At 52.1% G+C, this 27,792-nt stretch overlaps 7 protein-coding genes across 7 annotated transcripts; 2 read left to right on the top strand and 5 right to left on the bottom strand.

The window, feature by feature from the left end:
- Positions 1-7,740: 7,740 nt before the first annotated feature.
- Positions 7,741-10,725, bottom strand: Z519_10249 (uncharacterized protein; the record flags this gene model as incomplete). Its single annotated transcript, XM_016767966.1, has 1 exon — positions 7,741-10,725. The coding sequence occupies one exon, from the start codon at positions 10,723-10,725 to the stop codon at positions 7,741-7,743; it is 2,985 nt and encodes a 994-aa protein (XP_016616064.1).
- A 645-nt stretch (positions 10,726-11,370) lies between these two features.
- On the bottom strand, positions 11,371-12,875 carry Z519_10248 (uncharacterized protein; the record flags this gene model as incomplete). The annotated part of the gene is made up of 2 exons (XM_016767965.1): positions 11,371-11,789; positions 11,840-12,875. The coding sequence occupies 2 exons, from the start codon at positions 12,873-12,875 to the stop codon at positions 11,371-11,373; spliced, it is 1,455 nt and encodes a 484-aa protein (XP_016616063.1).
- A 1,433-nt stretch (positions 12,876-14,308) lies between these two features.
- Positions 14,309-16,345, bottom strand: Z519_10247 (uncharacterized protein; the record flags this gene model as incomplete). Its single annotated transcript, XM_016767964.1, has 1 exon — positions 14,309-16,345. One exon carries the CDS (start codon positions 16,343-16,345, stop codon positions 14,309-14,311), a length of 2,037 nt encoding a protein of 678 aa, XP_016616062.1.
- Positions 16,346-17,610: 1,265 nt separating this feature from the next.
- Z519_10246 (uncharacterized protein) lies at positions 17,611-18,598 on the bottom strand (the record flags this gene model as incomplete). The annotated part of the gene is made up of 2 exons (XM_016767963.1): positions 17,611-18,003; positions 18,077-18,598. The coding sequence occupies 2 exons, from the start codon at positions 18,596-18,598 to the stop codon at positions 17,611-17,613; spliced, it is 915 nt and encodes a 304-aa protein (XP_016616061.1).
- A 1,636-nt stretch (positions 18,599-20,234) lies between these two features.
- Positions 20,235-20,978, top strand: Z519_10245 (uncharacterized protein; the record flags this gene model as incomplete). The annotated part of the gene is made up of 1 exon (XM_016767962.1): positions 20,235-20,978. One exon carries the CDS (start codon positions 20,235-20,237, stop codon positions 20,976-20,978), a length of 744 nt encoding a protein of 247 aa, XP_016616060.1.
- A 448-nt stretch (positions 20,979-21,426) lies between these two features.
- Positions 21,427-23,795, bottom strand: Z519_10244 (uncharacterized protein; the record flags this gene model as incomplete). Its single annotated transcript, XM_016767961.1, has 2 exons — positions 21,427-23,587; positions 23,641-23,795. The coding sequence occupies 2 exons, from the start codon at positions 23,793-23,795 to the stop codon at positions 21,427-21,429; spliced, it is 2,316 nt and encodes a 771-aa protein (XP_016616059.1).
- A 626-nt stretch (positions 23,796-24,421) lies between these two features.
- Z519_10243 (uncharacterized protein) lies at positions 24,422-27,472 on the top strand (the record flags this gene model as incomplete). The annotated part of the gene is made up of 1 exon (XM_016767960.1): positions 24,422-27,472. The coding sequence occupies one exon, from the start codon at positions 24,422-24,424 to the stop codon at positions 27,470-27,472; it is 3,051 nt and encodes a 1,016-aa protein (XP_016616058.1).
- Between the last annotated feature and the right edge of the window lie 320 nt (positions 27,473-27,792).

Genomic DNA, 27,792 nt, shown 5'->3' with positions numbered 1-27,792 from the left:
CCCCCCCCCCCCCCCCCCCCACCCTCCACCGCCTCTACCACATAAAAGCGGAATCGCTACTCCCTCTGTGACATTTTAGCTGACGGCGGCGCAGTGTACTCGCATGTTGTTGAGGGTTATTCACCACACTGATTGCCCAGGCCTCCTTTTGCCGTACAAGTCTAGAGGTGCCTGACGATCGGATGACGGCAAGGGCCAGCGACAGCTAACAGTTTGCCTTTTGGCCCTCTCTGTTTCCATCTGTATTCACATACCCATCGCAGCTTATTGTCGAGCGCATTTTGCGCATGGCCTATTCGCACATGGTGATCGGCTACACTCTAACAATTCAGACCGACACTGAAACGGACAAGCGTGTCCCCGTAGCCCAAGTGAGGCCTTCCAAAGACCTATAACTCCTACATACAGTTAGTCGTGCATAGCGTCGCTGAGGGGTACTTGTTCGCGCCATGCGTTTCTTTCTCTTGGAAATCGCAATCTCGGCACTCGGACGATCTCCCATTTCAACATCGCAAACAGGGGACAGTGGGGGTGTTTCCTATGGCGTCCCGCCACACTCAAATGCTCCTCTTTCCCTCCCAAAACAAGCACCTACCAGATTCCGATTTCAGAGGCATGAAAAAGGGACAGGTCTCTTGCGCGTGGCTGCGACCATCCCGCAAACCAGGTTCCGGGTCTGCGTGGAAACTTCGATAGCGGCATCGTGGTGCAGGACACACAGGGCTGAGGACTGTATGTACGGAGCACGGAGTATTTGTCATGAGCGAACCATGGATTTAGTTGGTGAGAACCCCATCAAGATCCCGCGCCCCTACCGGCATCAAAACACACGGTGAGCAGGCTTCGTACGAGTAATTGGTGCTGTCGGCCCAACTCGGTCGCGTAGAAGTTTTCATCATCCAAGTCTGACCTGGTAGCCCACGTCCGTCTGACATGCAAGCGGTTTTTCTGACTGACAGAAACAATTTGGAACTTGAACACAAAGTTAATTCGAAGTCTAGTTGATCCTTGTCTCCTCAAATCAGCACCGATCACTTATCCAAACCCATCTGACTAGGAGCTTGTCGCATCGCCGTTTGCTCGCTTGTCGACGCAATCGTTTTTTCTTTCTCAGCCGCAGCTTGGATGTTGGCGGGATCAGCTCTAGCCCGGTGGTGGGGGGCACGTATCCTGGTAGCGCAGGTGCTCCGGCAAGCTAAATTGCTTACCTGATAATTGAGCCCAGCCCGACTATTTATAAAGCAGCTCTGGTGGCTCTGGTTTTGTATTGCGGTCCTACAGACACATGGTCCCAAAGTACACCCTGACAATAAGCTAATTGCAGTCTGCAGTGAACCGACCCAGGCTGCGGTCGGCATACACTCTCCTCCATGGAGGCTTTCCCAGTTTCGACCCTTCAAGGAATGCATACTGACCAGCAGAATAAATGAGGCAAGGAGCGGATCACTTGTTACGGCTGCCAAGTCGCTTCGAAAGCGAGTACGACCACGCTGTGTCATCGAACTCATTCTTCCGCCCGCCTGCACCGTCATTTGCATACTAAGCTCGCACCGCATCTTGTGATGACCATGGTTACCGTCAATTGGTAGATTCCAATGCAATTACGAGCATCTATGGTTGGTAGGACAGCCAGTATACGAGAGGGCCGTCCGTAAACGGCTATTCGTGCAACCCAGCCGCGAAACATTAGCCGAGCGCATACTAGTATTGCTCTGGTGGCTCTGTCGACCGCTTGGATCAAGCGACAAACTCCGCTTCAAGTCAGCGGGAAAGATCACAGCTGTAGCCTTCAGATTCATCCCAGGGACGCCCAGGCTAATCTTGCCAGCACGCTTACTCGTCGTTCCTTCGATCTCTTTTTGACCGCACATTTTGCTGCTCACCGCAGGACCCAGGACTCGACAACTGCTGTTGCGCCGCGGGGTTTCGTGGACTGCATCGGTAATGCTTCCGTTCGAGAGCATCCCCACGAGACACGAAATGCGGCTTCATATTCCTGGACGGACGAGGGTGAGTGATCCCCAAAAAGGACCATGCTTACCAACTCAACTTATCGGTGGGCTGCTCCAATGGCAAGCCTGTGAAGATTTTCCTCTCATGCCACACTTCCCTATTTACACCGCGTCCGGCAGCCATTTGCCGGCCACAGCAAAAGTTGGACCACATAGTCGTCTCACTCGTACTAGCCCTCATCGAATGTCGGTGCGAGACAGGTTAAAGTTGATGCTTCCCCATGAATTTTGGTAGGGGCCAGCTATCGAACCCCCAATTTCGCCGAGGGCAAATCCTTCACTAATCCATACCTAGGTACGTAAGTACCTATCACCTCTCAGCCTTGTTGGTTTCACCTTCATACCGTCACCTGATTCCTCCGTCATTTGGCAAGAACATTATCAAAAAAAAATGTCAGCCATAACTTCAACTCGTTTACAGAGGTAAGCTATCATCTTGGCAACTGCAGGCGTAATAAGCTTGGAACACGAAGAGCTCACTGTGAATTCTTCCTAAGGCCACTCTCCGGTCGCGCTGCTTGCCCCATTATAGGAAAATGAGATTGGCTGCCATATTCACGCGCATCTAACGATCTGCCGTTCCCAGACTTCCTGGAAAGCTGCGGTGAGATGTGGCCAGAGGGTCAGTTGGTCCTCCATACTGGCTTTTGTCAAACCTATCCTTTTTCAGGTTCGGCGTGGGTGGAAAGAGTATGTCTTGGACCAAGTCCCACACCGAAAGGCTTCTAAAATGATAGGGTACATGATCTACATTGAACTAGCGAATAGTAACAGAAAACCGTACCATTGTTATTCGAGTACGTTCTGCCTATGTCCGTGACCAAGTTGCTGACTGGACATCGTGATAGGATCAGCCTCGACGGGCAAAATTTGGCTCTCATGTTGCTGTGGATGGCCGCCACTAATCCTGCTCAGAAACACAGGAGTTGTCGGCCCCATCGACGGTTGGAGACCGACTTCTTAAACATCCATGCGGAAGAGATTTTGCTACTCTCTAACCCTTATACGGCGGCAACGAGTTTATCCAACTCGAGCCTAACCTCTGATCGTTTATCCTTCACACTCAAAAGCATTGCTCGGCATTGCTTAACAGCACCATAGGCACCATAGCTCGGGCAAGTGGTGGGGATCCATTCACTTTTCTGTCAAGATCTCACTGAAGGATCATGATTGTCGACATGGTGGCGGCCTAAGTAGCCATAACCTTGCTGGGAATAGGCATAACAGCGGCCAAACCCCTATGGCACAGAGCACCGACAAGCTTAAAGCTTACAATTTCCAATTGACCACGTGCAATCCTTGGGGTAGGGAGACTACACTACCCAATGCAACTGCCAGCAACCTGGTGGCGGTAATGGGTGGCAGCTTCGGTCAGAGGTGGCAATGATCAAGCCAGCTTGAATATCCTATTTCGAACTAGTCCACCTATTGAACCGCCCGTTTCTTGCAATAGTGCTCTTTCTGTCTCTATTTCGCCACGGACCTAGGCAGGCAATGCTATCGACGGGGGTAGGACGATGCACACGGCCTTTCAGGTTCATGTGCCGCCCAAGCAACAGTCTCCCCAGACGCGTTATCACGGATTAAGAATGGACTACAACACATCCAGGACCTAACCCGCGTGGCTTAAAGCTGACGAAGAGCGAAGTTCGTAGATAGGAGCCAGCGACTCATTGTAGAACCGAATAGACGGCCACCTTCTCCGTCCTTGAGCAATCACCGGAAGATCATGATATGAGACAGAATATCTACTGGCCTGTCCGGCAACGACACAGCCGAGATGCATCAAAGATACCCCTGTATTCCCATTTCTAGACCCTTATTTATGGATCAACGTCTCTGGGACTGCCCACTTGCTTACGAAATCAATGATGGCGCGGTCGATATTGTGGGTTTCTCTCTGAGAGGCCCACTCAGCCAACAGCAAGATTACAGCGTTGTCCAGGGGTTGGTTGACACAACAACGTGTCTCAGGGCAACAACGATCGCCACAGAGGGTAGGGAGTAATGACGCTCTTCCTTCGAATTGGAGGCAAACTTTGCCCCTTGACCCTTCACACTTGACCCTTCACACCCGCATTTCTCTAATCTTCACCTCCTAGTATTCAGCCAGGTGACCCAGTGTGCATAACCACCAGTCTTGGCCCGAATGTGTCTGGTTGGGGCTGACGAGGCTCTGTTTGTTTGGCTTTAGATGAACAGCAATGCAGAGGTGTATGAAGACGATTGAGTCACTCATTGAACTTTGCGGCAATGAGTCCTTGTGGCTGCAAGACCTAAAAGAAGTCATTTGACAGCTGTCGAAGAGCTAGATGGTACGTTCTCACCATGCCGGCTTCTCCAGTGATGAAAACACACTTCTGCCACATTCTGACGAAGAGCAGCAAGAGACCATTAATGATCAGATTGACAATAAAATCGAGCATGAAAACAATAGCGTGGGAGAACACCCCCTCCACCTATGATAAAATCCCTTGCTCGTTTGGCGAAGGGAAGCTCACCTCTTGTGATAGCTCATCCTTGACACGCCCTTATTTTCTACCACAACGCCGCGGGTATCCGACTCAACGACAGCTTCTATCCTTTCTGCTCTACTTGTGTTACCATTAGCATTTCTTCAACCACTCTAGTTGGTACTCTGCATGCTCCCTTCCTGTCGCAAAAGCTCGTTGGAGTTTGTACAAGATGCAAAGGAATGACCCAAATGTAGGCTGTTGCGAAAAGAGGGGAATGGAGCAAAAAGGAAGAGGGGGGAAGGCGGAAACACGTTTCTAGGCAGTTGTTCTTTTGACCGGTTGAAGTCACGGGACCTCCCCTCCAGGCTCTGCGTCGGTCGCAAAGGCACATGCCTTGGCTTAAAGTCTTTAGTGTTGAAGACCCCCTCTCCAGACTGAGCCCGTCAGTAGACGGCTGTTTCTAGAAGTCGAGTGACAAAGCGAGCAAATGGAGTCGTTGATCAAATACACAGACTTCGAGACCTTGTTGGCAAGATCGAAACAAGGCAAGATCGAAAATTCAAACTCAGATGTGGCCCGGCCTCTCGCCGTTGAGGTGGACCTGCGATCGTGGATCTGGAGGTGCGGTTTTACTTGCTTGCTTTGCCAAAGGAGCACCAGCCTGCCGCCAGTAATCCCACCAGCCAGCAAGATGTAACCATTTAAGGCGGCGAAGGAGAAGAAAAAGAGGAGGAGGTTTTATGATGACGATGACGATCATAAAAGCCCAAGTGATTTGGACCCAAGTATAACGTGCTGTACGAGCGTTAGTTCGCTGGAACACGCACATCAATGACTCGTATTCCTGCGGTTTCGATTTTGAACATCCATCCCGTCCGCGGTGTTTCAGCCTCAAACGACGCTTTCTCTCTCTCTCTCTCAAGTACCGGGTCCCAAGCCGAGTAAATCCGGTGGACCTGATACTTGGTCGCCCATTTAACGGAGCTAAATAAGCGAATAGTTAAGTAAGCTTCTAAGGACGTAACGTACCTAATGAGAGCAAAATTCTAACGATGAGCAGGTATGTGTGTGTTATTGCTGCTGCCGCTGCTACTGTTGTACAGTAAGTAGTGGTTGTCGTCTTGGTGCCCTCCACCCCTTGTAATCTGAAATACCTAGGGTTCGTTCCCTAAACCTTACACTAGCCCAAATCTGGCCTTCCCTTTGGGTGTTCCTGTTGGGTCGTTCACCGATCCCCACTTTACTTCCCCCTGCACTTGGGGCCCGAATAGTCATGGCGACGACACCTTGCTGAGTTGACCAAGCCTCGCCAAGGCCACCTAATTTTAGCTAAGGCGAGAGAAGCCTTGGCCCCCAGCGGATAGGTGTTGCACGCTGGTGGGATGGTACGGTGTACATAGTGAGTTAGACTACCGAGTACGGTGTACCTACCGATGTATGTGTGGATATGCTCTACCGGGCCTGCCCGACGAACTGGCTGACTACCGAGTACGATGTAAAGCACGGTGGAGATGTACTTAGGTACCTCGGTATGTAGGCAGTTACCTATGTGGATAGCGAGGGAGCTAGTCGGGTAGATCATTTGGATTTGAACTTTTGTACGGACCTGGAAAGAGTGAAGCTTGGCTCCTGATCATCGGGGTAAGTGGCAATAGCTATTTAGCTTGCCAGCCATGGTGTCGGTGAGGGGGAGGAAGGTGTTATCTCCCAGCTGTCTTGAATACTAGGATTATCCCTCCCGCGCCCCCTGCTCTGGAGAAGAAGAAACTGCCATGTGGCACAGCAAAGACTCCTGAAGAGCAAAGCGAGGAATTTTCATACGTACGTACTCCCTCTGATTCACGATCACCATCTCTCCCCACTGGAACCATCTGCCAAATACCTCGTGCATAGGCACAAAGCAAACCAGAGATAGGTGCCAAGGCTTACGTGAGCCAAGGGCTGGTGGGCGAAGGCTTCAGTGGCTTGTGGCTGGGCTGGCCAGCATTTCAGCCAGCAATAGAAAGGGAAGCTCGGGGCGAAATCGCGTGCACTTGCATACCTATACTTTGCGAAGTACCGAGGATATTATCCCGCTTCCTATCACCCCTTTTGTTCTATACCATTATATGATTACCTAGGCTAGTATGATGTTAGTGGCATGCCTACAAGTACATGATTCGTCGCGTCGTACCGAGTACAGATCTCGGGTGTTAATACCCAAACCCCCTTTCCCGAACAGGAAGCTTCCAGCCTTCCGACCAGCACGAGAAATTGGAAACCTAACATTTACCGAGTATGGATATGAATGTCCTTGTATCTACGAGGTACCTTTGTACCTTTGTACGTAATGCCTTGGGATTTCCCAGCGCCGTCCGCCGCGCTTCTGCTCCTGGGTAGCACATATATACTCCTGCTCCTTCAGTGTGCCGGCGAACACTTCCCTTTACAGTAGCACGTCCTTGTGCCAGATAAGGCGAAATCCGCATTCCAACAACGGAGTTTAATATGACTGGGATGGAAAGCGAGGGGGAGGACACGGCCGCTCTCTCTCTCTCTCTCTTCCTCTGTCTCGGTCTATCTCGGTCTTTGCCCTACGGCCGTTGAATCCTTCGTGTCTCGGTAACTGGGTTTGGCAGTCCATTACTTACCTACTTAGTCAGTTCACTCGCCCGGGCAGTCGGTTGCTCCGCCGCCTCATCCATCCTCTTCTCGAAGCGAGGACAGAAACCCCTGAGCCCTGTGACGCCATGAGCATCGCGAACAGGAAAAGGCCAAGAGTGAAATCCACTCCGCGTGAATGCTTGGAAAATGCTTGAGCCTGAAGCCGTTTTGGGATCTTTTACTCTTTACGGCAGAAACTGGCTCTCCACATGGTGATCCTGCCAGCCCACTCCTGCCTTATGCAATATGGCCGATCGTCAGCAACTGCAAGTCTCCCGTTATGCAGGACATAAATCCAAGACGATCACCACTGTCGGAAATACCCCCTTGTCTATTGCCTGATACTCGTACAGCCGGGTTGACACGCCACTATTGCCGTGCCCTGCAGATGCAGATGCGAAAACGTTTGAACCGTCATCTTACAAAGCAGCGGTGGCAAAACAAGATGCCCCGAGTGTCTCCGTCACCGCGTGAGAATTTCAGGTCCCATTCCTCAATCATCTCAATCACGGTGGACCTTCCCCTTCGCTCAGTTGGTCTTGTCACATCCCGATCATGCTTGCCCAAAGACGAGGCTCTTCCTGATCTTTCGCCCTCCCTCCCCCTACCTGCCCACCATTTTCACTTCATCAAAGGCCCGTTTCAGTGCCCCTCGCTCTCCCTCCTTCCTGGGCTTGAGCCTTCTGAAACTGCCGGATCAACCCCAGCGGCCCCAACGGTTGCATAATCGCCCTTGCATCACGCTCATCTTCTTCATCTTCACTACCCGCCCCGGAGGAGGAGTCAACTTCGTATTTCCATGACCCCAATTCACTGTCGTGAGTTGCGTGAGTCGTCATCCCCGTGGGCGCAGAAGAGAGGCGCGGTTGGGCCCCTACTCCATTTGGCTGAGATGTGTCTGTTCTCTGAGGCCGAAGCTCAGTGGAATCTTCTTCCTCCGCGACATCGTCGGGGATTTCATGCCCTCGCTCAACGGTAGCAGTCCGACGAAGCTTGGGAGGCAGAGAGGAACGTGGCCGGAGAGCTTGCGGTGACGAAGTAAACCCGCTCACAGAGGGTTGATGATGTGGGTCGAGCAACAACGACTGGAGTGGCGAGCCAAATGGCTGGGATTGAGGATGGCCTTGACCTGTAGCGTGATGCTGAGCGCCGAATCTGGGAGTTCCCAAGGCTCCGCGATGTGATGTTGCTGAACCCAGGCCTCCGCCGCTGTGCCGATGGGCATGCATGCCGCCACTGAACGTATTACCGTGGTCTGTCGCTGGGAAAGATGGTGAGGGCAATCCAGGGATAGGAGGTGGCATGTTGAAGTTGAAGCGCCGCCTGGAGGTGTGGTAGGGAAAATGGATGTCTGTCTTGGGATTGCGGGCGTAGTCGTTCATGAACCCCCAGTAACTGTGTTCGAGCTTGTTGTCCTTGGACGCAAAATAATCATCCCGCAGATTCGCATTGGCATTGGTATTAGGTGCACCTGCGGCAGCGCCTCCTGTCCCGGTCTCCGCCTCTGAGGATCTCTCCTTTGGCGCAGGTCGAATCGCCTGGTTCATGAAGCGAAATTCGGCGAATGTACAAACGTATCCTATACCATCGACGTGCACCGTGAATTCCCGAAAGAAGTCAATGATTCGCTCGCTGCATTTGGGCAGACTGAACCACAGCACAAAGGGCGTGAAGAAAATACTGAGCACTTCCTCCAGGAAAATGACCACCTTCATCTGGTACAACTGGGAGAATTCCTCTTTGACCTCGACGGTGTGAAGACGACCCGCCCAGTGCTGCGGTTCGTAATGTGTAAACTGTATGACTTCTCCGATCGAAAAAGCCGTGTCGTAGACCATGTTGTCATCCGGCAGCAGGCCGCGCGCAACAGCCCATATCGATCCGAAAATGCCGATATAGAATATGGTGGTCCGGCCCGGCGTCACTTCAAAATTCAAGAAGTTGTCTTGGTCCAAAATGGTGGCGAGGCCCAGAACCGACACCACCGCCCCGGATATCAGACTGACAAATCTCGCGATTTGGACAGTCTTGTCCTTTGGGAATTGATTGATATATCTGTCGGCGAAAGGATATGACATGTTTATCCGCCGCCGAAATAGGTGGTGCAGCTCATTGAATTCTCGGAATTTCCACTGCGCAAACGGCGTATACTCTCTCAGGCCGATCTGAGCAGGATTCTTCTGGTAGTCGTTGAAATTCTGAAAGAAGTGCTTCAAGACGAAGAACGTAGCAAGGAACGGTGCAAAGGCAAGGCTTGTAAAACCCGCCAAGATGAATCGTGAACGGAGTGCATTCGCTAGGTCTTTCCGGTGCGTATCCTTCAGGAATAAGGGTCGCACTTGTCCTTTGCGGTTGAAAACAAAGTCCATAATGCACAGTTCAATGTTCCATTCCAATGTTCGAGTAAAGAGCTTGCGGTTGCCGAAGAAGGGGATGGGCAAAGTCAGGTCAAGTATGTCCTTGTTGATCATGGCAATCATGTAGTTCTGTCTTCGCATAAGTCTGTTGGCAATGTCGTGCGCATCCATCCGTTGCTTGTTCTGCGATTTGATGTAGCCACTGGTCCTTTTGGAAGTAGAAGAGATGGTGGGGTTCGAGTCTCGAAGGGCCATCAGGCGACTGACAACCTCTTGCCACGATATTGACTGAATTTCTGGCTCAGGTATGTCGAGGAGGTAATAATAGAAATCGTGCATGTGTTTCAAACGAGGGATATCGAAGAAGTACAGGACACCTTTCCAAAGCCAAATGAAAGTGGTGAGCCAGAGCAAAGCATTCGGAACAAACCCCATTCTTTTGGTACACTGTGGTACCAGGATCTCTGACATCTTTGTGCTCCCTCTGATCTCTCGGTAGTCGATACACTGAGTGAGAAAGATGGAAAAGCCAACCACGAAGGCCACAGTCAGGAGATTGAAGAATCGCATGAGAACCGTGGACCAGAAGCCGTGATTGAGGTAATAAGTGTACACCTCCAGCAGGAAGTTATCCAGATCTGTCACGTTGACCCACCGAAACATGGCTTTCTCCTTGGGATCTGCACTGGCAAGGTTGCCTCCAACGATGCCTCCAGCTGGCCTAACTTGCGTCGCATTCCGGCTGCTTGGACTGGTCTTGGGACGGTATCTTGCATGGAAATCTTGAGCAGCCGTCGGACTCGTGTCGCGACCTTGTAAAATGCCTTCTGGCATGAGGCTCGGAGGAGGAGGCAGCGACATGGAACCATGATCAAGGCCCATTGCATTGTGATCGATCAGTAACGACGCCGGAACATCATCGTCCGCCTCTTCCACATCCAAGAGTTTATGAGCTCTCGGGGTCCGCCTTGGCTTGTTCTGAGCTCTGCGTGTGTCTCTCCGCTGCAGCTGTGGTTCCCCGGAGGTAGGAGCAGCACGGCCATCATGACGAAGGCTTCTCCGATGTGATGGAAGATTGGAGGAGTGCAATTCTTGATTGTTGAATCCATCTCTTCCATTTGCTCCGTTTGCAGCCAGCCCTGCGGTCTCCTCGACATCGAAGTTGTCCGAATCCTCATCTTCCTGCCGGATAGCATCATAGATAGAGGCAGAAGGGTTGTTGGAGCCCGTAAACCGAGACATGAAGTTGGAAGCCATCATGGGCTACCATCGAGAATTCGTTTGGCGTTGAAGGAGCGTGCAGTCGAAGGTGAGAATTGAGAAGAAAGGCTGAAGGGAGTGAGCAACGGTCAAGACATGGTCATCTCGGCGCGCCTATGTCTGCAACTGTCAGTGCAAACGCTCTCGCGCAGGCACATGACAGATTCTCTCAACAGGCAGAAGAGGGAGAGTGGGGGTGGTCGGATCGTGTGCAGATGATCACTACAACAAAGGGCTATGAAACGCACGTTGATCCCGAAACGCACGATATCGATGCAAGGTGATGAACAGAGTAGAGAAGAAAGGAGGGAAAAGAAGGAGGGATGCAGCAGTCAGTCGAGTGGGAGAACAATGCGGCTCTGGTTGGCCCTGAGTAAACAGCTCCCCTTTCCCCGGAAGTCAACGCAGGTCTCGCACAGGTTTAAGCGTTAGTCTCACAAGGCTGCTCCCCGCACTCCCGACGAGGCTGTACACCATTCTTGATCTCTGATTTATTGGACTGGGTAATGGGGTAGTCGTGATCATTCTTCTATGCTAATCTACATTGATTCAATTATAGAGCGAGGTCCATTGGTTGCTGCGCCATCTATCCTTCTCTTCAAATGAAGGAGCGTCGCCGCTCAACTGCACATTGCTTTCTCTCTAAAAGAAGAGGGCTGCCAGAAACGAAACAACGAAACATGCAATCACCCACTGTTGATGCTGTTCCACTTTTGATCTGTCGAGCTTCTCTAAGCCGCTGTATCCGGCCGCCAGCACAATAGTGAGAAGGATCAATCTGTTCAGAACGCCGGTGATGAATTTGAAGCATAATAGTGGTATGAGCGTCATCGTGAGAATGCAAATAGGGACGTATTCTAAAGCTGGGCCAGCTGAATGCGTTGATGTGGACGGGGGAGTCTCTTTTAATGATATCAAATCCTCATTGTCGTCTAGGAACTTGGACTCTGGGAGCGAGAGGGGGCTGTGTTCCCGCAACCACGTCCGAAATTGGGCAATTTCAGTTACAGTTGGAGATGAGGAAAGCATGCGGACTCTCTGGGAGGCTGAAAGAACTTGATCTGAGACCGGTCAGTGTGTGACATCTGTTTCGTGAGATTCTTTAGCGTACAGTATTGTTCAAGCTTCATCGACAACCGTCCCAAGACATGTAACCGATGTGCCGGCAGATCTGACTGGTTCCATTGCCAGCTTAGTCTCCTCGAAGCCGGCGACATGCTGCCGTCCGGGTTGAGCCGGCTGCGGCTATCGACCGAATCCAGAGCAGCCAGCTGTTCTTCCATCTCGATGATTTCGTCCTGTAATTGTAAAAGCAGCCGAAAATATATCTTCTTAAAACTCCGAAATACTGGCGGAAGCTCCCCAGACGCCAGTCTATCCGCAATGAGATCATATCCGGACAAGGTATTTCGTGGTAAGGAAAACTCTTTGTCGCATCCGTCAGGCATATGTGACATGCGTGCGCGAACATGCAGAGGGCTCGGCGTCCTCTCAACCAGATTCGGTACAGGAGGGGTATGGGTGGCCGGAGGCACCTCTGGATATTTCCATTGTAACCGTTGCGAACGACTGGGTTCGGCCGCGCGTGGTTTATGGTTCTCTTCTTGTTCCTGGACATCCTCCAGCAAGGGAGGTAAGTGGGTGTCAACGAAAGGATCATTGGTGGGGTGGATAATGCTATCGCCCATTGAGATCCCTGAGTCTGAATGCATGCTCGGCACGATGCTATCACTATCAGACTCGTCGGACACAGCAGTGTTCTTCTCATCTTGAGGCTCCTCTTTGGCATCCGGATCGGCGGCGGTTTGCTCGTCGTCCTTGACAAGAAAGGCGAAGACGTCTACTGATTCTCTGGACATACTTTTCTCCTTGGTGGCATTCTCTGGGTCGGTCTTCACCGGCGAGGCCTTTCTCTCCCGACCATCGCCCAGCTTTTTCTGCTTGGAGGATGATCTACTTCGTTTACTCGAACTGGAGGTTGATTTGGAGTAGGATTCTTGCGTGACGGTAGATGAGCTATCGGTGGACCCATGGGATCCGGTGGTGATTGCAGTAAGGAGGGACAGCTTGGAAGAGCGAGCACCCTTGTGGCCGGCGTAGGTCTGGCTGCGACGCCGACGACCTTGATCGCGCACCGACCCGGACATGCAGGATTGGAGAGATAGCTTGGCTCAAGGGGGCCGTTCATGGGAGATCCGGAGAGCATGAAGGTGGTGGCGATAGTAAGGCTTGAATGCATCCAGCAGTGATTGAGAGCGGAGAACCTGTAGCGAAGAGCTCCATAATTTGGCAACGACGGGAATGATGCATGAACGAAAGGCAATGTCATGAAAGCAAGACAGAGAGTGGCGGCGACTAGCATGAGTGTATCATGGTCATCCCTTGTTGCACGCAGAACGAACCAAGTGTGAGGTGACAGGTTCGAGGGGAGGGGCACTGACATGTAACACCACCCCTCTGAACAAGGAAAAGGGACGTTTCAGCGCGCTAGAGTGACGTCCTTCTCCTGGGCGACATGAGGGAGGCTCAGAGGGGAAGGGGGGACGGCGAGGTCAGGCGAAAAGGAGCTCGTTGAGGCCTTAAGGGGAGGAAATGTGGGAGGACAAGGAAGTCTGTCCAAGGAGGTCACTGGGTTTTATCTGGGCGAATCTGCATCGGAGATCAAGATATTCGTGCCCAACGCCTGGCATGAGCGGATAGATGCCAGCGAACAGCATGGCGCGAGCTCCGTTGCCACAGCCGCCCACCAACAGTCGGATCCAAGGGAGACCAGGCATCGGGGGGAATGAGGCATGCACGACGGCCCCAAGCACTGGCCAAAACTGTTGGCTAGTGGGCGAGTGGGATATCGGATGAGGCAGAAAATTCCAGTGACATGCTGATGCAGATTGATCATTCGATCGACGTCTCATGATGCCGGACAATGCAATTGGCCGCTGCCGTGCAAGAAGTATACGTGGGCTTTTTAAAACGTTCTTTGGCGGACCGAAAGGGATCTGGCTCTCCTTGTGCACTGCTTCAACCGAACAAGGACCCAGATCTGTCGGCAAGCTGTTCAAGGGGGAAAGGGGGGAAATGAAACAAAAAGGCCAAGAGCCAATATCAATGACCGATAGTCGAATCACGAGGCAGAGAGAAGGAGAAGGCGACCGTCTTTTGTGCATATGACGGGGAAATTCTGGCGACGCTGATTGCGCCAGCAAAGCCGCTTAGGCAGGCACATGCAGCCCGCCGCCCCCCCTAATGCGCGGTACCGACAGATTCGCCTGTCATTATAAAGGCAGGCGGTGAAAAACTTCGGCTCTGGGGTGAAGACAACAGAGCCATGGGGATGTGTATAAGACGAGGGACACCCGGACTTGGAACAGCCCACACGAGAAGAGGTTGAATGAAAGGTAAGTATAGTATAGCATAGGAGGGTTGGTTGGGGGCAGCATCATGTCGATCCAGGCCCCCTTTCCACTCGAGCGCCTCTTTCTAACGACTCACAGTTCTTGCAAAAAACTGGTCGACTAAGCACATTGCTCACTAGACAGAGCTAAAGACAATCCACCAATGCATCTTTAGGGTCAGACACCAATTAGGAATCCCAGAATCTCCAGCCAGGAGTCGCCCGGGCTCCCTCGCACAAATCAGGATGTTTCGCTTTCCACTGCTCATCCACATCGTCAGGGAACCTCTCCTTGCCTCTGGGCACGAATCGTAAGGGAACGTGTCCAGCTCTCATCTGCAAAGATATGATGACGCTGAGGCCATTGAGCATCAAGTGCCTCGCTCGCTGGGCAGCCTTTTGCCAGACCTCCACGCGAGCATCCTCATCCATGGCTATTACCTGCTCATCCGTTGCCCACTGGTCGACTGCCAACTCGACTGAGTAATTCTGCAGGATGACAGCCAGGGTAGCAAGCACCTCGACTTGAGCAAACCGTCGTCCGAGGCAAGCGCGATATCCGTCACTGAACGGGAGGTATGCCCCCTTGGGTGGACGATAGAATCGCTCCGAGGTGTCAGCTGCCTCGTTGATACCCAAGCCATCTGCAGTGACGGTTTCATTCGGCATTTCCTTCTTGCCATTGGCCATCACATGCTCGACCTCACTATCTTCGTCCAAGAGCCACCGCTCCGGATGAAATTCCTCCAGATCGTTGTCCAGGTTCGCTGCGGGATGCACCTGCTTCCCGCCCGGCAGCGAGGGTTTGCTTGTGGGCCAATACTTTGGATTTCGATGGACATTGGCCGTCGCTAGACTGATATAGACTCCACTGGGGACAGTGCAGGGCTTTCCATCAATAGTTATGGGTTGATCAGGGACTCCCCAGGTCGACTTTGGTATTCCTATGACAGGCGGGACCAGCCGCAGCTCCTCAGCCAGTACCGCACCGACCATGCCTCCAAAGAGAGCGGGCAAATCACGTTCATAGTCCCATTCTGAGGGAGGCTTGCCCTGAAATATCCGATCCAAATCCTTTTGCGTTGCCCTTTGGCTCTTTGGATAGAGCGCCAGGTAGAGGAGAGAGAAATGGATGGAATTGGCGGCAGTCTCATGCCCTGCTAGGATCAAAACAAACATGTTCCCAAGGACCTCGGAATCCGTAAGAGGAATGTCTTTGCTCTTCTCAGATGCCATCTGACCTTTGACAAGTTGGGCTAGCAGATCCATCTGGTCCTTGCTGTTCTCACTTCCCACTTCAAGGGTCTTCTTTTTGGAGGCCACTGCTTCTTTCATATAATTTCCCCATTCATAGTACGCCTCGTTGGCCTTCTGAAATCTTGTGAATGGCATGCGCTTGACGATCCACCTGGGCACGAGGAACTGCACAAGGATATTGTCCAACAAGCAGTGGATGGCATAAGTGTAACTCATCGAATGACCGAGATCGCGATCATCCTGGTCATTCTGAATCTTGGACTTGTCAACGTAGTTGACGTCGACGTCGGCTTTGGCATCGGCGGAAGGCCACTGTAATTTCCTTCCAAAGCCTGCTCTGCTAATGACATACAGGCTCAGGCGCATGGTATCGTCCATGACGCGATCCACCGTGATGTCGCCTTTTCCATCAGGTCCAACCCACGAAGCCAGCATGTCTGAAGCCTGGTCAATGCTCTCGGCCCAGACTAGGTGGTTGTTCTTCTCCGTGAATGGCGGGCTTGTGGCTTTCCGGTGCTGACGCCAGATAGTGCCTTCAGTTGACACGACATTTTTTCCATAAATGTCGAGGGACCGGTAAATAGCCGTTGGCTTAGGAAAATCATTCCTCCGCGTGGTGATCTGGGTGATGACGGCAGGGTCGGCAGTGTGCATCATGATGCCACCCGGTCCAACCAGAAGAAAGGTGTCGGCGCCGACCTGCTGGAAGACGTCGATGCTGCGGCGGTAATAAAAGTCTGGAATGCAGAAGTCCACCCATTGGGTCCAGCTATATGGCAGTTTGGCAAGCAAGGGAAGCCACAACGGGTGGCTTATGAGCCACCACGTGCTGAGATAGCACACCGGAACAGCAACATACGGGATGCCAGATTGCTTCGCCTTGTTCAGGTTGCGGCGGAAGCAGATCACAGTGTTGACCACGCTGTACAGAAGGTAGGCACACAACCCGAGGCCAACTATCGACCACATCTCGACGCCGGGTGTTTCTGGTGGGATAGATTGCACAGAGTACGAGATCTTTCTGGAGAGAGCAGAGAAAATATAACGAGTTTCCGTCCAGGGAAAAAAAGGGAAACAGGAGGCATGTGATGGAAATAGAAAATGCGAGGCGGGGCGTGTCTGAGAAGTGTCAAAGAGGAAAGGTGAACGAAGTTTCGAAGGGCAGTGGCCAAGGGCAGCCAGTTCAGGGATAGGGATGATCAGAAGCCCGAGTTGAGGTGGTATACTGTGGATGTCGCCATGTGGATGATTTATGATGATGGAACGCAGTCGCTTAGCGACTGGAAGGCGCCTACGGGATACTTGTAGGAAGTTCTTGAGAGCGCGTGTGGACGAGCGCGGGAGCATTTGTTCAAGCGAGATTTCGATTAGGCATCTCGAATGGGGCAGTCGGCCGTGGCAGCGATGGCGGACTCGTTGTCAATGAGTGAATCATCAGCAGTTTCTTGTGGAAGGAAGCGTAGTCAGTGGAAGGGGTTGTACCGGTTGGAGACAAATCACGGTGGTCAGTGTAAGCACTTGGGCGACACAAGATCGAAGCGAGCCTCGGCTAGGCACGCCTGACTCCCTATGGGCCCCCCGAGCGCCCTAATTACAGGGCCTCATCAGCCCCAAAGGCCCCCAACAAGGTTCGATAAGGTTCAACAGGGTTCCTTACGTCGCTTGTAGGCTTCCTGGCTGCCTCCCTCCAATGGCTGCCAGCGGCCATCCATCCGATGTTGCACGTCCACGCCGCTGAGCAGGATCGTCTTTGTTGCTCTCCGGGCTTTCTCCATCAAGGACTTTCACCCTAGCTTAACAAGTCCGGAGGATATCAACCAGCCTCAATGATGACGATGACGATCAATAGGATCATGTTCATGGACAAGGCAGATCCTCCTTTCGGTGAACATGCATTAATGGGAAAGATGCTCCGCAGTCCAGATACCAGACCCAGGCAGGCACGGCCACACAACACAAACCAGAGACTTCAAGCTCGTGAAATCCTGGATTTACTACCGAAAAACAGAACTGCTCGCCGTCATCATTTCTAGAGCTGCTTTAACAGACCGGGCTGACTGCTCAAGACGACAACATCATGAAACATCATCCATGCGATCAACGACGCAAACCTCAAAAGAGAAAAAGAATTAAGAAAAAAAAAAAAAACCACCACACAGCCCTAGTCCACCTTATTTCCTGATGCCCAACTTTTCCATTTCCTTCCTTTGTTCCTCGCTCCATCTCTCCACTTTCTAAGCGGTTGTTTGTTCCAAATGTGTTCCTTGGGCTTCTGCCGCCGGCTTCCCCGTGGGCTCGGGATCTGCTACGGGGTCAGGAACCTCCGAAGTGGCTCGAGTGCTGCGGTCATCCATGGGCATCAGATTTGTTCCCAGAGCCCCAGCATTGGAGTGAATCGGCTCGAGATGAGGTTCCCATCTTTGCAGCTCTTGCTCCGCGTCCGCGAGCACCTGTCTTGCTTCGCCAACTTGTGCAAAGGGTTGGCGCACGTCTCCCGGCACCACGGGGGTGTCGTCTAACAAGTTCAAGAGGCGTCGGCCGTACTTGGCCAGGATGATTTGTTTCTCGGCTCGCTCAATCGTGGCCGCGAAGTGCAAATCGTATGCTTCCTTGACCTTTTGACGAGTCTGCATTGGACACGTTAATACAACGCTACAAATCGCCGGGGACGTGTTCTGAATTGAGCCTGGGGTGTCTTACGATATTGGTAAGTTGGGCTTCCGCGACGAGGTTCTGGGCTTCCGCTCGCACCAGTTCTTGCTCCAGCGTGACCAACTTGGGGCTGGACGGTTCCTTATACTTGAGCTTTTGGATCTCATCGCTGATTTTGATCTTCTGGTCCCTGCTGGGTTGCACACTGGCTTCGATGTTTCGGATCTGCTTTAAAATGGCCCGGTAGTCCTCGAGATTTTGGGCAAACAGATCCTCCTGCTCTCCAATCTCCGATAGGATGACCCCAATCTTGTCCGAAATGTCCGAGACGGCATCATCGTTGGTAGCTTCGCCCCAGTCGGACAGCTGCGAGGCAATGGATAGGCGTTCACGGCCCGCGGTCTCGTAGGCTTCGATGCAATGGTTCTCGGTCTTGATCAGCTTGAAGAGTTTCTTGGAGAGCTCGGCCTGGTGGATGCCGCGGAGAGTCGAGATGGAAAAGGTGTGTCTAGATGCTTCTTTGGCATGGTCGTCCTTCTTGCGGGACCGGATGGATAAAGCTCGATTCATGGCGGATGGTGCTTGGGGATCTGTCCCGGATGCTCAAGCTGCTGCGGATATTAGTCTTGATAACACGCGATAGAGGGCGGGCAAGCTTCAACGAGCTCCAGAATGCGCAATGGACTGGGAAGAAGACCAGCTGAAGGTGGTCTGAACAAACTGGGTGCGGCGGGAGTACAAGAACCCCTCGAGTCCCAATACAGCAGAGCGCAGGGAATGTGCTGGTGCGCAAGAAGAGGGCGACGGGACAGATGACGTATTGGACATGGGAGCTTGGTGGGGTCAAGACCTCCAGAGTGCCACGCCGTGGCCTGGACCATTTGAGCCTTCTCTGCCACCCTACTCCTAGCCAACTCCCCATTGCCTCCTACCATGCCCAGTAGTACCGAGTACACGTTGCTATACTTCACCAACGTGCTTGAAGATGAATGGCAAAAGCGACAAGATCGTCCCATTGTCATACAGTAAATTAGTTACCCGAATCATCGCTCCGAAGTCGAAGCTACATATACATATCTGATCCACCCGCATAGCCATCGTTGCGACAACCTCAGCCTCACGATGCTGCAACAATGATACCATACACTTCCCTCCACCGTCACGAGCTTCAAAATTCCACCATGGCCCATCAGTAATAAGTGCGGTCCCTCTCCCTTCTCTGCTCAGTCACAATCCTTGTCCTACTGCCGCTGCGGCGCCGTGGATCGTAAGAATAGTCGGAATGCCGTTCTGAATAGCGGTCGTGGCTCGGCCGGTGGGCAGAGGTTGATCGTTTGGTGACAGTTTCTCGTCTATTTTCTCGCCTGTAGGTGGCAACCTCGGGCCTTGACACATATTCTCGAGTGTAGCGCTGTCGTGGGCGTTCGTGCCGCCTGATGACCACGGCTTCGTCTCTATCGCCGCCGCCGAAGCACATGTTTGCAGTCGAAGTTGACGATGGACCTCTTTACGTTGACTGTACAAGAGAGATAGTTATTGAAAGCCTGGACAGACGGAGACGGCACGCGTTCACCTTGATCTGTGCGCGGAGAGGAAAGAAGATTGCGGGCTGATGAAAATAGTCAGACATAGAGGAAAATGAGCCGTCTTCATATACTCCGTACCAACCAGTCTGCGGCAAGGTAGAAATGCGTTCAGGGTTCATTCGCCTTCGCCCGGTTAAGGCCCTGCCATACGTATGTGTGCAGGGTGGACTCAACATGACGCCTTGGACGACATCATACCACGCGGCAGGGCGAAGGAACCCACCGTCTATAGACGAATCCGGATGCTTCGTAGCAGGGATGCCTTGCGAGCTAGTTCCAAGCCCACCAGCCTCACCAGCTTCACCGGTCGATGCGTCTCTACCCCCCACCTTGGTTCGCGAACCACCCCTATATCACGCGTTTCGTCCAACCCCGTGTAACGTCCGTCAACCCGATTGAGCGGGAGGCCAATGTCGGTGGCGCCCTGTCGGCGCCGGGCCTGCAGTCCCATGCAAGCTCTCGTCGAGTCCTCGTCACTTAAACTCAACCTCATCCATCTTCGCATTTTGATGGGCAAGAAGAGAGGCAACGGGAATGAAATACCAATAGACTGACGACTCAATGATCCACTTCTCGAATCAAAAGGATACACGCGTGGTCAAAAGGGGCAAAAGGGAAACATGACTCGCCAGTTCTCATTGGCTCCGTCTCCTGCCCTGTCGCTAGGTATTACATTTCTCTTGCTGCCTGTCGAGGTACGGTTGAGAATCTATACGCATCTCTTCTACCACGCTGGAGAGCTCTTTGTTGCGCTTAAAAGCTTTGCGGATCATTATTCTCAGTCTTCTCAAATCCTCGGCGTCTGCCAACAGATATACGTCGAAGCCATCCCCATCCTGTACGGAGTGAACAAATTCTACTGTGGCTTACGCCCCCGGAAGGACAACAGCGAGATCCTGCCACGGTTCGTCTCCACCCCCAATTTCGCACACGTTCGCCATTTGGTCCTCGATCGGCCCCTAGTTCGAGTCTTTGCCCAGCTTCTGGCCAAAGAGGAGCATGTCGTCGCAACCAAGGGGTTGGAATCCGTTGCGCTCGGCAAGTGGCGGTTCTGCGATCGGCTGACAAGCACCGCAGCGGCCTTGGAGATACGCCGCCGTGGGACTCACTTCGAAGGGTCCCAGTTCTGCAATCCGGCCATGGAGATATGTCGGAAACACACTCAATTGCGACACCTGGTGGAGCAGACGAAAAAGATAAGCCTTAAAGTACTGCGCAATGGCGGGACGGATGAGAATGGAGAGTCGAGAAAGGAAGCAGGTTACAGGACCTACATACAATATAGATGGCTACTCGTCACCGACAGAGGTGCAAGAAACCTGGAAGAAGGCGAGGAGCTCGTGGATCTGGAGAATTACTTGTAGCTCGAGACGGTGTTAGGAGGACCCGGATGAAAGGTTCATCGCCTCAGTTCGTAGACGGTCGCCCGAGCCGCCCGGCGAATCCTCATCCTCTTTCCTGAGGCTGATAGATCGAGCCGTGGGCAGACCAAGACATCTTGAGAAAGGATGCTTGGAGCAAAAAGGAATGCAAAAGCCGACGATCAATTCGCGATTAATATAACAAACCTCCATGGATTAAAAATTGACAATTTTCCTCCTCACCGTTCCTGATATAAATAGTCTCATTTCATTCTCATCACAACCTCTCTTTCCACGAGACGAAAAACCAGGGCCTTTCTCCTAGAATAGAACTGAAAAGGCTTTACCGCCAGGCCTAATGGTACACAAGACGCAAGGATGTGACCTAAATCCCTCGCATTATTGTTCTCTTCGCTTTGTTCCGGCCTCCGCGTTCCGGTCTGGTGCTGGTTTACCGAGAAGCCACCATCGTCTGGGCCGCACTCTGAGCCGCAGGGTTCTGACTAGAACTGTCGCCTGGAGCGTTGTTGCTGCGGTCTGCAGCGCCCTCGTATCTCCCACTATAAGCACCTCCAGCTGTCCGTGCGGCAGCTGCGGTTGGTGTGGTGGGCGTCCCAGAGCCCTGCCTCTGCTGATAAGTGTATGGTGTCTGCGGCTGCTGACTTTGCTGAGTCTGATATGGCCTAGGCGGATACTGCTGAGCTTGTCCAGGGGCGCCATTGACCAGTGGCTTCTGCGGCGAGGCGGATCGCGCTAGGGTGGTGGCATTGTCTTGAGCGCGTTGTTGATATCCTGGCTGAGTCGGGCGGTACCCGCTAGGAGTTTGCGGTTGGGTTTGTGCCTGTGCCGACGCATTGTTGCCGTAACTTCCATAACCATTTTGCATCGAGGGGCGCTGAAATTGTTGGATCGTGGGACGTGCTGATGAGTAGGGATTCGGGGAAGCTTGATATGCATTTTGCGGATATGTTGGTCGTGCAATAGTGGGGGTTTGATAATTTTGCTGCGTTCGGATACCATAAGCCGCTGTGGCTGGCGCAGAAGTGTTGTAATTCCGAACTTGGGAGTTGTATGCCATCGGGTTGGCTTGTGTTTGTGAATAGTTCGGGCGAACTTGTTGAGGAGTCACTGTTGTGCGGCTTGCTCCTGTTGTGGCCTGCTGAACTGTCTTTTGCCGTCGCAATATGTAGTCGTCTGTCTGTCCCGTACCCGGGTAGTCAGGCACTTCGACAATAAGTTTTGTCGAGATGTTCAACTCTTCGAGTTGATCTCCGTTGAGTTTAGAGACAGCAAAAGGCGGCAATGATGAGACCAAGACGTGCAATTGGTCTCTCAGCATCGCAAAGGTGTCGATCTCTGGGTTCGTTGGCTTCGGTACCGTGCCAGCAACGATTGTCTCAAGGCTACGGTTTCTCTGATAGGAACTGAGAGTTTCGATCATTTCCGAAACTTCTTCCAAGAGCTTTTCGACCTCTTTTTCTGGATTTTCGGGTTGCGCATCTTCTCCATCTTCCTGCGGCTCGAAATTCGCGACCAAGTCGGCAAATTCATCTTTGTCTCCCGCTTCTCCGGTTTCCCCACCGGCCGCCGATACGTTGAAGTCTCTTGTCCTGAAAAGCCTTGATAGCTTTTGCTCGCCGTATTTTTTCCACCATTGCCTGCTTTTGTCCTTGTCAGACACGAGAGAATATGAGTTATCTGTACTCGGCGCAAAGGAGGAATAGACAGAGCTGAACAATTCATCTGGACTCAAATCATGACCCTGTCGCACACTGTTAGCCTCGAGGGCGGCCTTGAAGTCATTGTTACTGGATGCAGGCTGTACCCTTCTTCGATCTTGTTGTAACTGGCTGCTTGTGGTAGAATAGGAGAGCCATGAACCCGTGGCCAACCTCGCAAACTTGTAATCATGCTTATTCTGGGGCAGATTCTCCGTGCGACTGGAGTTTGGAATGAATTCCAGGGTATTGCCTCTCACAACATCCCTTGCCGTGTGTGGCAGGTCCAAAGGTTTGATCCGGCCAGCCTGGCGAAAGACTGCCCCAAATAATCTCTTTTCGGGCTTCTTGGTTGGTTCTTGATCTCCACCCAATGCGGAAAAGTCTGTAAGTTCAAATCCGTTGGGTAGCCTTGAGCTTTCAGTCTCAGATATACCAAGCGCTTCATCTTTTTTGCGTTGTTGCTGCAGCTGAAGACCGGAGAATAGGACTTGAACACTGCCGTTGACCTGGCTGCGCAGAGACAGGAATTGTTTGGAATCTTGACTGACCGGATCTGCCTTGGGTAAATCCTGGCCATTGGTTTGGTGAATTTCGGATGACTCGGTGTCATACCTCTCCAGCGCATCTACTAGCTTTGATAATTGTCCTTGGACGTCGGATTCCGTCTTGCCATTTTGCGTTGTCGCGGATAGGTCGGTAACCATGGCGCTTTGAACACTTCGGACATCGTCTTTGAGAGCACGAAAGGAGTTATACGTCCCTGTCAGAATACGATCCTCGATAGTATCGCTGGCGGATTCTGACTTGACAAGGCGGGCTCGCTTTACTTCGGGCGCCTCGGACTTGGACGAGGGCAAAGGGTATTTGAGAAGCGACGGAGTAGTGTCGTACCTAGTCTCAGTGTTAGCTCAATGAGTTGCAGGCGTTGAAGGGAGCAGACGCACTTGCGGAGAACTCGCAGGACATCTTCCAGAGCAGACTGTAGAGCAGGGTCTTTTGGTCCGATTTCCGGGGACAGTGTGCGCTTCCTCTTTAGTGGACGCAAAGGCGAAACAGTAACAGTGTCTTCGTGCTTTGATATGCCGTTGACTTCGGCCATACTGGCACCTCGTCGTGATGGATTTGGGAGCCCAGTTGGCGATTGTGGTGGCGGGCAAGGAGCGGAGTGGGCTAAGTCGACCACATGCAAATCTCAACGTATATCGCAATACTAGTCTCTTGACATGGTTCGAATCCTCGCTGTGCGCAAGAGACGCGCGGCTCTTGTTTGAAAAGTCGAAAACTGCAGTGTCGACTCTGGGGAAAGAAAAGGGAGCGATGAGGGGGTTGTCCACACGCGCCGTGGACTGCAGGATGACTGGATTGAGGAAGGCAATAAGAGAATGGTCCACCGAGTGTGGTAGGGTGCAATGGGGTAAGCCACCAGGAGCAGGCCGGTTGTGGATCGCGAAATGAATCTAATACCTGGCTGTTTTTTTTTTCGCTGCAAATGCACCGGATCTGAAGTCGATGCAGTTTGACTGCGATCGACTGACACCCGCAGTCAGTTGCTGGCTTGGCGCGCCTGCGCAGCTTCAACCTTCGTCTTCATCCTCCACCTCGCCTTCGGGTTTCGCTCCAATCGACAGAAATGACATTTGCATTGACTTCTTAGTCAACCTCTATCACGCGAGCCAGTTCTCTTCCTGATATTTCCTAATAGCTTCCCAACTGAAGCATCAATGGATGCTCAGCGTCCATCGTGTTCGCCTTCCGATCGGAAGACCTCTTCCATCCTTTATCCTACCCGCACAATCCCCTGTAAGAGTTGCCCAACACCAACATCGAGCCCGACAATATGGGAGTCGACCTGAAGGCAAGAAGCCAGCTCTTCCAACAGCAGCTGCATCGGACTTTCTAGCTCACCAACAAGCTCTTTTCCCTACGGAGTTCGCCGAGTTTTCAGAGTACATCAGACCAGATGGCTCGTTCCATCTTAACGGTATCCGGGGTGCCAAAGAGGAGGCAGGTAATAATAAAGAGATAGAGCTGGATCTCAGTCGCAAGCCTGACAACCGCGAGAACCGTCCACTTCACTGGTCACCGTTTCGCAGAAGATTAGATCAGATTCTCTCCATGTTTCTTCCCTCTCATCCTAGACGGAACAGAATCGACTTGTCCTACACCAATGCTCTCAAGTGGCAGATCAACAACCGAAAGCTGGACGAACAGTCTACAACGAGATTCAGGAACTCGACTGCTCTGCGCAAACTTCTCCTCGACTACCTTCACAATGTCGCTCCCCTTTCCCATGGTACCGAGGACGAAGAGAAGCTTTTGTCTGCACTAAAGTCTACTTTTCCCGATACCTCTCTGAAATTGCTGAAGAAAATCGGCTATGATGTTACGGATATCGCCAGTTGGGCATGGATTTTCTCCTCTGACAATGTTGACCTTGCCTTTGCAAGATATGTCGCACTTGCACAACACATACGCGAATCTGGACAAGGTCGGATACCGAAGTTCGTGTTTCTACAACTCCTTCGCGCAGAAAACGTCAGCGCCTTCGCCCTGAAGGGATTCATAAAAAGTATCTTGGTCGATTTACAGATCTGCTTGGAGGCCAAAGAGTATTTCGGCTGGCCTTGGGTCACAAGAGTGTGCCTGGTCGTTCGACTACTACGACATGCTCGTTCAGTGGCACCTGAGTGCTTCGAGGACATCGGCCTCATTGTTAAGCATCTCTTCTCTGATTACTACACCGTCCATCCTCGTCGACTCGAAAGTCCGGAGTTACTGCGTCTTTCCCACATTTTCAATCGCTTCCTGTCATTGATCTCTCTGGCTCCACACAAAACACCGTACAATGCATATCTCTCACAGCAAAATGCACAGCTGGCACTCGTCCGTCTCATGTTTGATTTTACGCCACAACTGTTGTTGACTCGCGAAGGCTACCGCGCTTTGATTGCAGTCCAATTACTTCATCCCAAGACTGCACACGAACGTGCGTGGGCGGAGGCCAAGTCTTTGTCTTGGCCCCCTTGGCGTCACATCAAGTCGGGAATCGAACAGGATCTCCAGTATCCTGGGAAAGAGAGTCGTGTTATCAAGCTATTGCGACGAATGAAAGCGGCGGGATATTCTCATGGTGATTGGGAAAGGAGTGCTGCAGTTCTAGCTGGGTGGGATACGGATAAAAGCCCTACGATACAATCTCGTGCGATATTGATGCGCCAACGACGCCCGTGGCTTCTGTTACGGAGCTTTCGTGACAAGGAACAAAACGAAACCAACGAGCCGCCAGAATTGTGGGCTGCTCGCATCCGAGCTACAAGAACCAAGCGAGAAGCGTGGGCTTCCTTTTGTTCCTACGAGAAATGCAAACCTGCTTCCCAAGCACATTATCAGCCTTATTTCGCAATGTTGGATAAGCTCCTCAGCTCAACTGTCCAGCCAGGCTCTACGCTGGCTTGGAAGTATCTCGCAGGCGATGTCAAAGAGCCGTTTGAAGTCTCGACAAATCCCCGGGAGGTCATCTATGTCGAGACAGAAGTTCCTTCTGTGGAAGAATTTTACGAGCACATGTTGCGGGCAGGTGTCAAACCGGGTGGTCATCTTCTTGTCAATCTACTGAATCACGCTTCGAGGATCGAGACCGGGTTTGGTTACATTCAAGCCAGTCGATGGGACGAAATCACGAAGGACGTCCTCCGTCACGCTGAGAAGTACCCGAGCTCTGTTATTCGGGACAGTCTGAACAAAATCCCCAAGCCCACTTTGGCTGCCTTCATTTCCCTCATATGCAAGCGCGGACCCGAAGATCAATTTACATTTCGTGACATCGGCCACATGGACTTTTCTACGGGCCAATTGATCCAGAGAAATCATCAAGATGTGCCTGCTTTGACATACGCATCACAGTTGCTATTCGCAGCAGGCATCACGGACATTCGAGTCTGGAACGCCTTCATGGAAGGGGCATCAGTGAGCGTCGAGAAATCACCGGCCAACTACAAAGGTGCAGCGTCTAGAGCTGCAGTGTGGCGCCGCTTGAGGAAGATTCTTTCGCCCGGGGAGATGAACCCTGACATCCACCCTGACTTAGACACCTTCCGCCATTTGACAAAAATTCTTCACATGATGTTGAGAGATGTGAACCTGCACATACCACCAGAAAATTTGGGATCTCTCGCAAAGATCACCTTCGTTCGGGCTATTTATGGTAGCATGACGAAGACGTTCCTCCCGGGGTCAGATCACTCGCTCCTCGTCGTGCCCAACCTGGAAGATCTCAAAATCATGGTTAGTGTAATGGTATCTGTCCATGACACCCCTGGATTGCTTGCGCTTCTGAAGTGGATCAACGAGCACAATGTACAGTTCGCACCGCCAAGCAAACATTCGGAATCCGAGTCTCAGAACACGATGCACGAGACAGCACAACAGGAGCCTGCAACTCTATCTCTGGTCCGCGACGTGCTGTGCGCAATCAGACTCTTCCTCGAGGGCAGCCGGTCGCGGTCTACAAATTCTTCCGATGGAGAAGATGGTGCGTGCTTCGAGAGTCCCTTGCCTAAAGATCCCCGCATTATCAGGGAAGCACGAGAACACTGTCGAGAGCTGCAGTGGCCGTCGGATGACGAGGTCGGACTCTTCCTCGCTCGCGAAGTAAAGTGGGTTGAACGTGTGAGGCGGACTGCGGAACTGATAGCCAGACGAAAAGCTACGACAAACAGGAAAATGCGAAGCACGCAAAGAGTTGAGTTGGCTGTGGATAGTACGTCGAGATCCTAAAGGGCAGTACGTCGAGATCCTAAAGGGCAGTACGTCGAGATCCTAAAGGGCAGTACGTCGAGATCCTAAAGGGCAGTACGTCGAGATCCTAAAGGGCCTCGACCTTAATTTTCTTAGTTAATAGTCAATCATGTGTTGAGTAGAAGCCGGCTTGGACGAAATCCATCAGTCTCTGATGAGGTGCAGGGAGTCTATACAGGTACGTACTGTACGGAGTAGGAATGTATATACGCATTGACGGATGTATTCTGTTATAGAGAGCACGGCAGCGGAATAAACATAATAATATGATGAAAGTCACTCTCATTCGTGCCTCGAAA

The sequence above is a fragment of the Cladophialophora bantiana genome (genome assembly GCF_000835475.1).
Source record: "Cladophialophora bantiana CBS 173.52 unplaced genomic scaffold supercont1.17, whole genome shotgun sequence".
NCBI lineage: Eukaryota > Fungi > Ascomycota > Eurotiomycetes > Chaetothyriales > Herpotrichiellaceae > Cladophialophora > Cladophialophora bantiana.
This window is presented reverse-complemented; position numbering and strand designations above follow the sequence as displayed.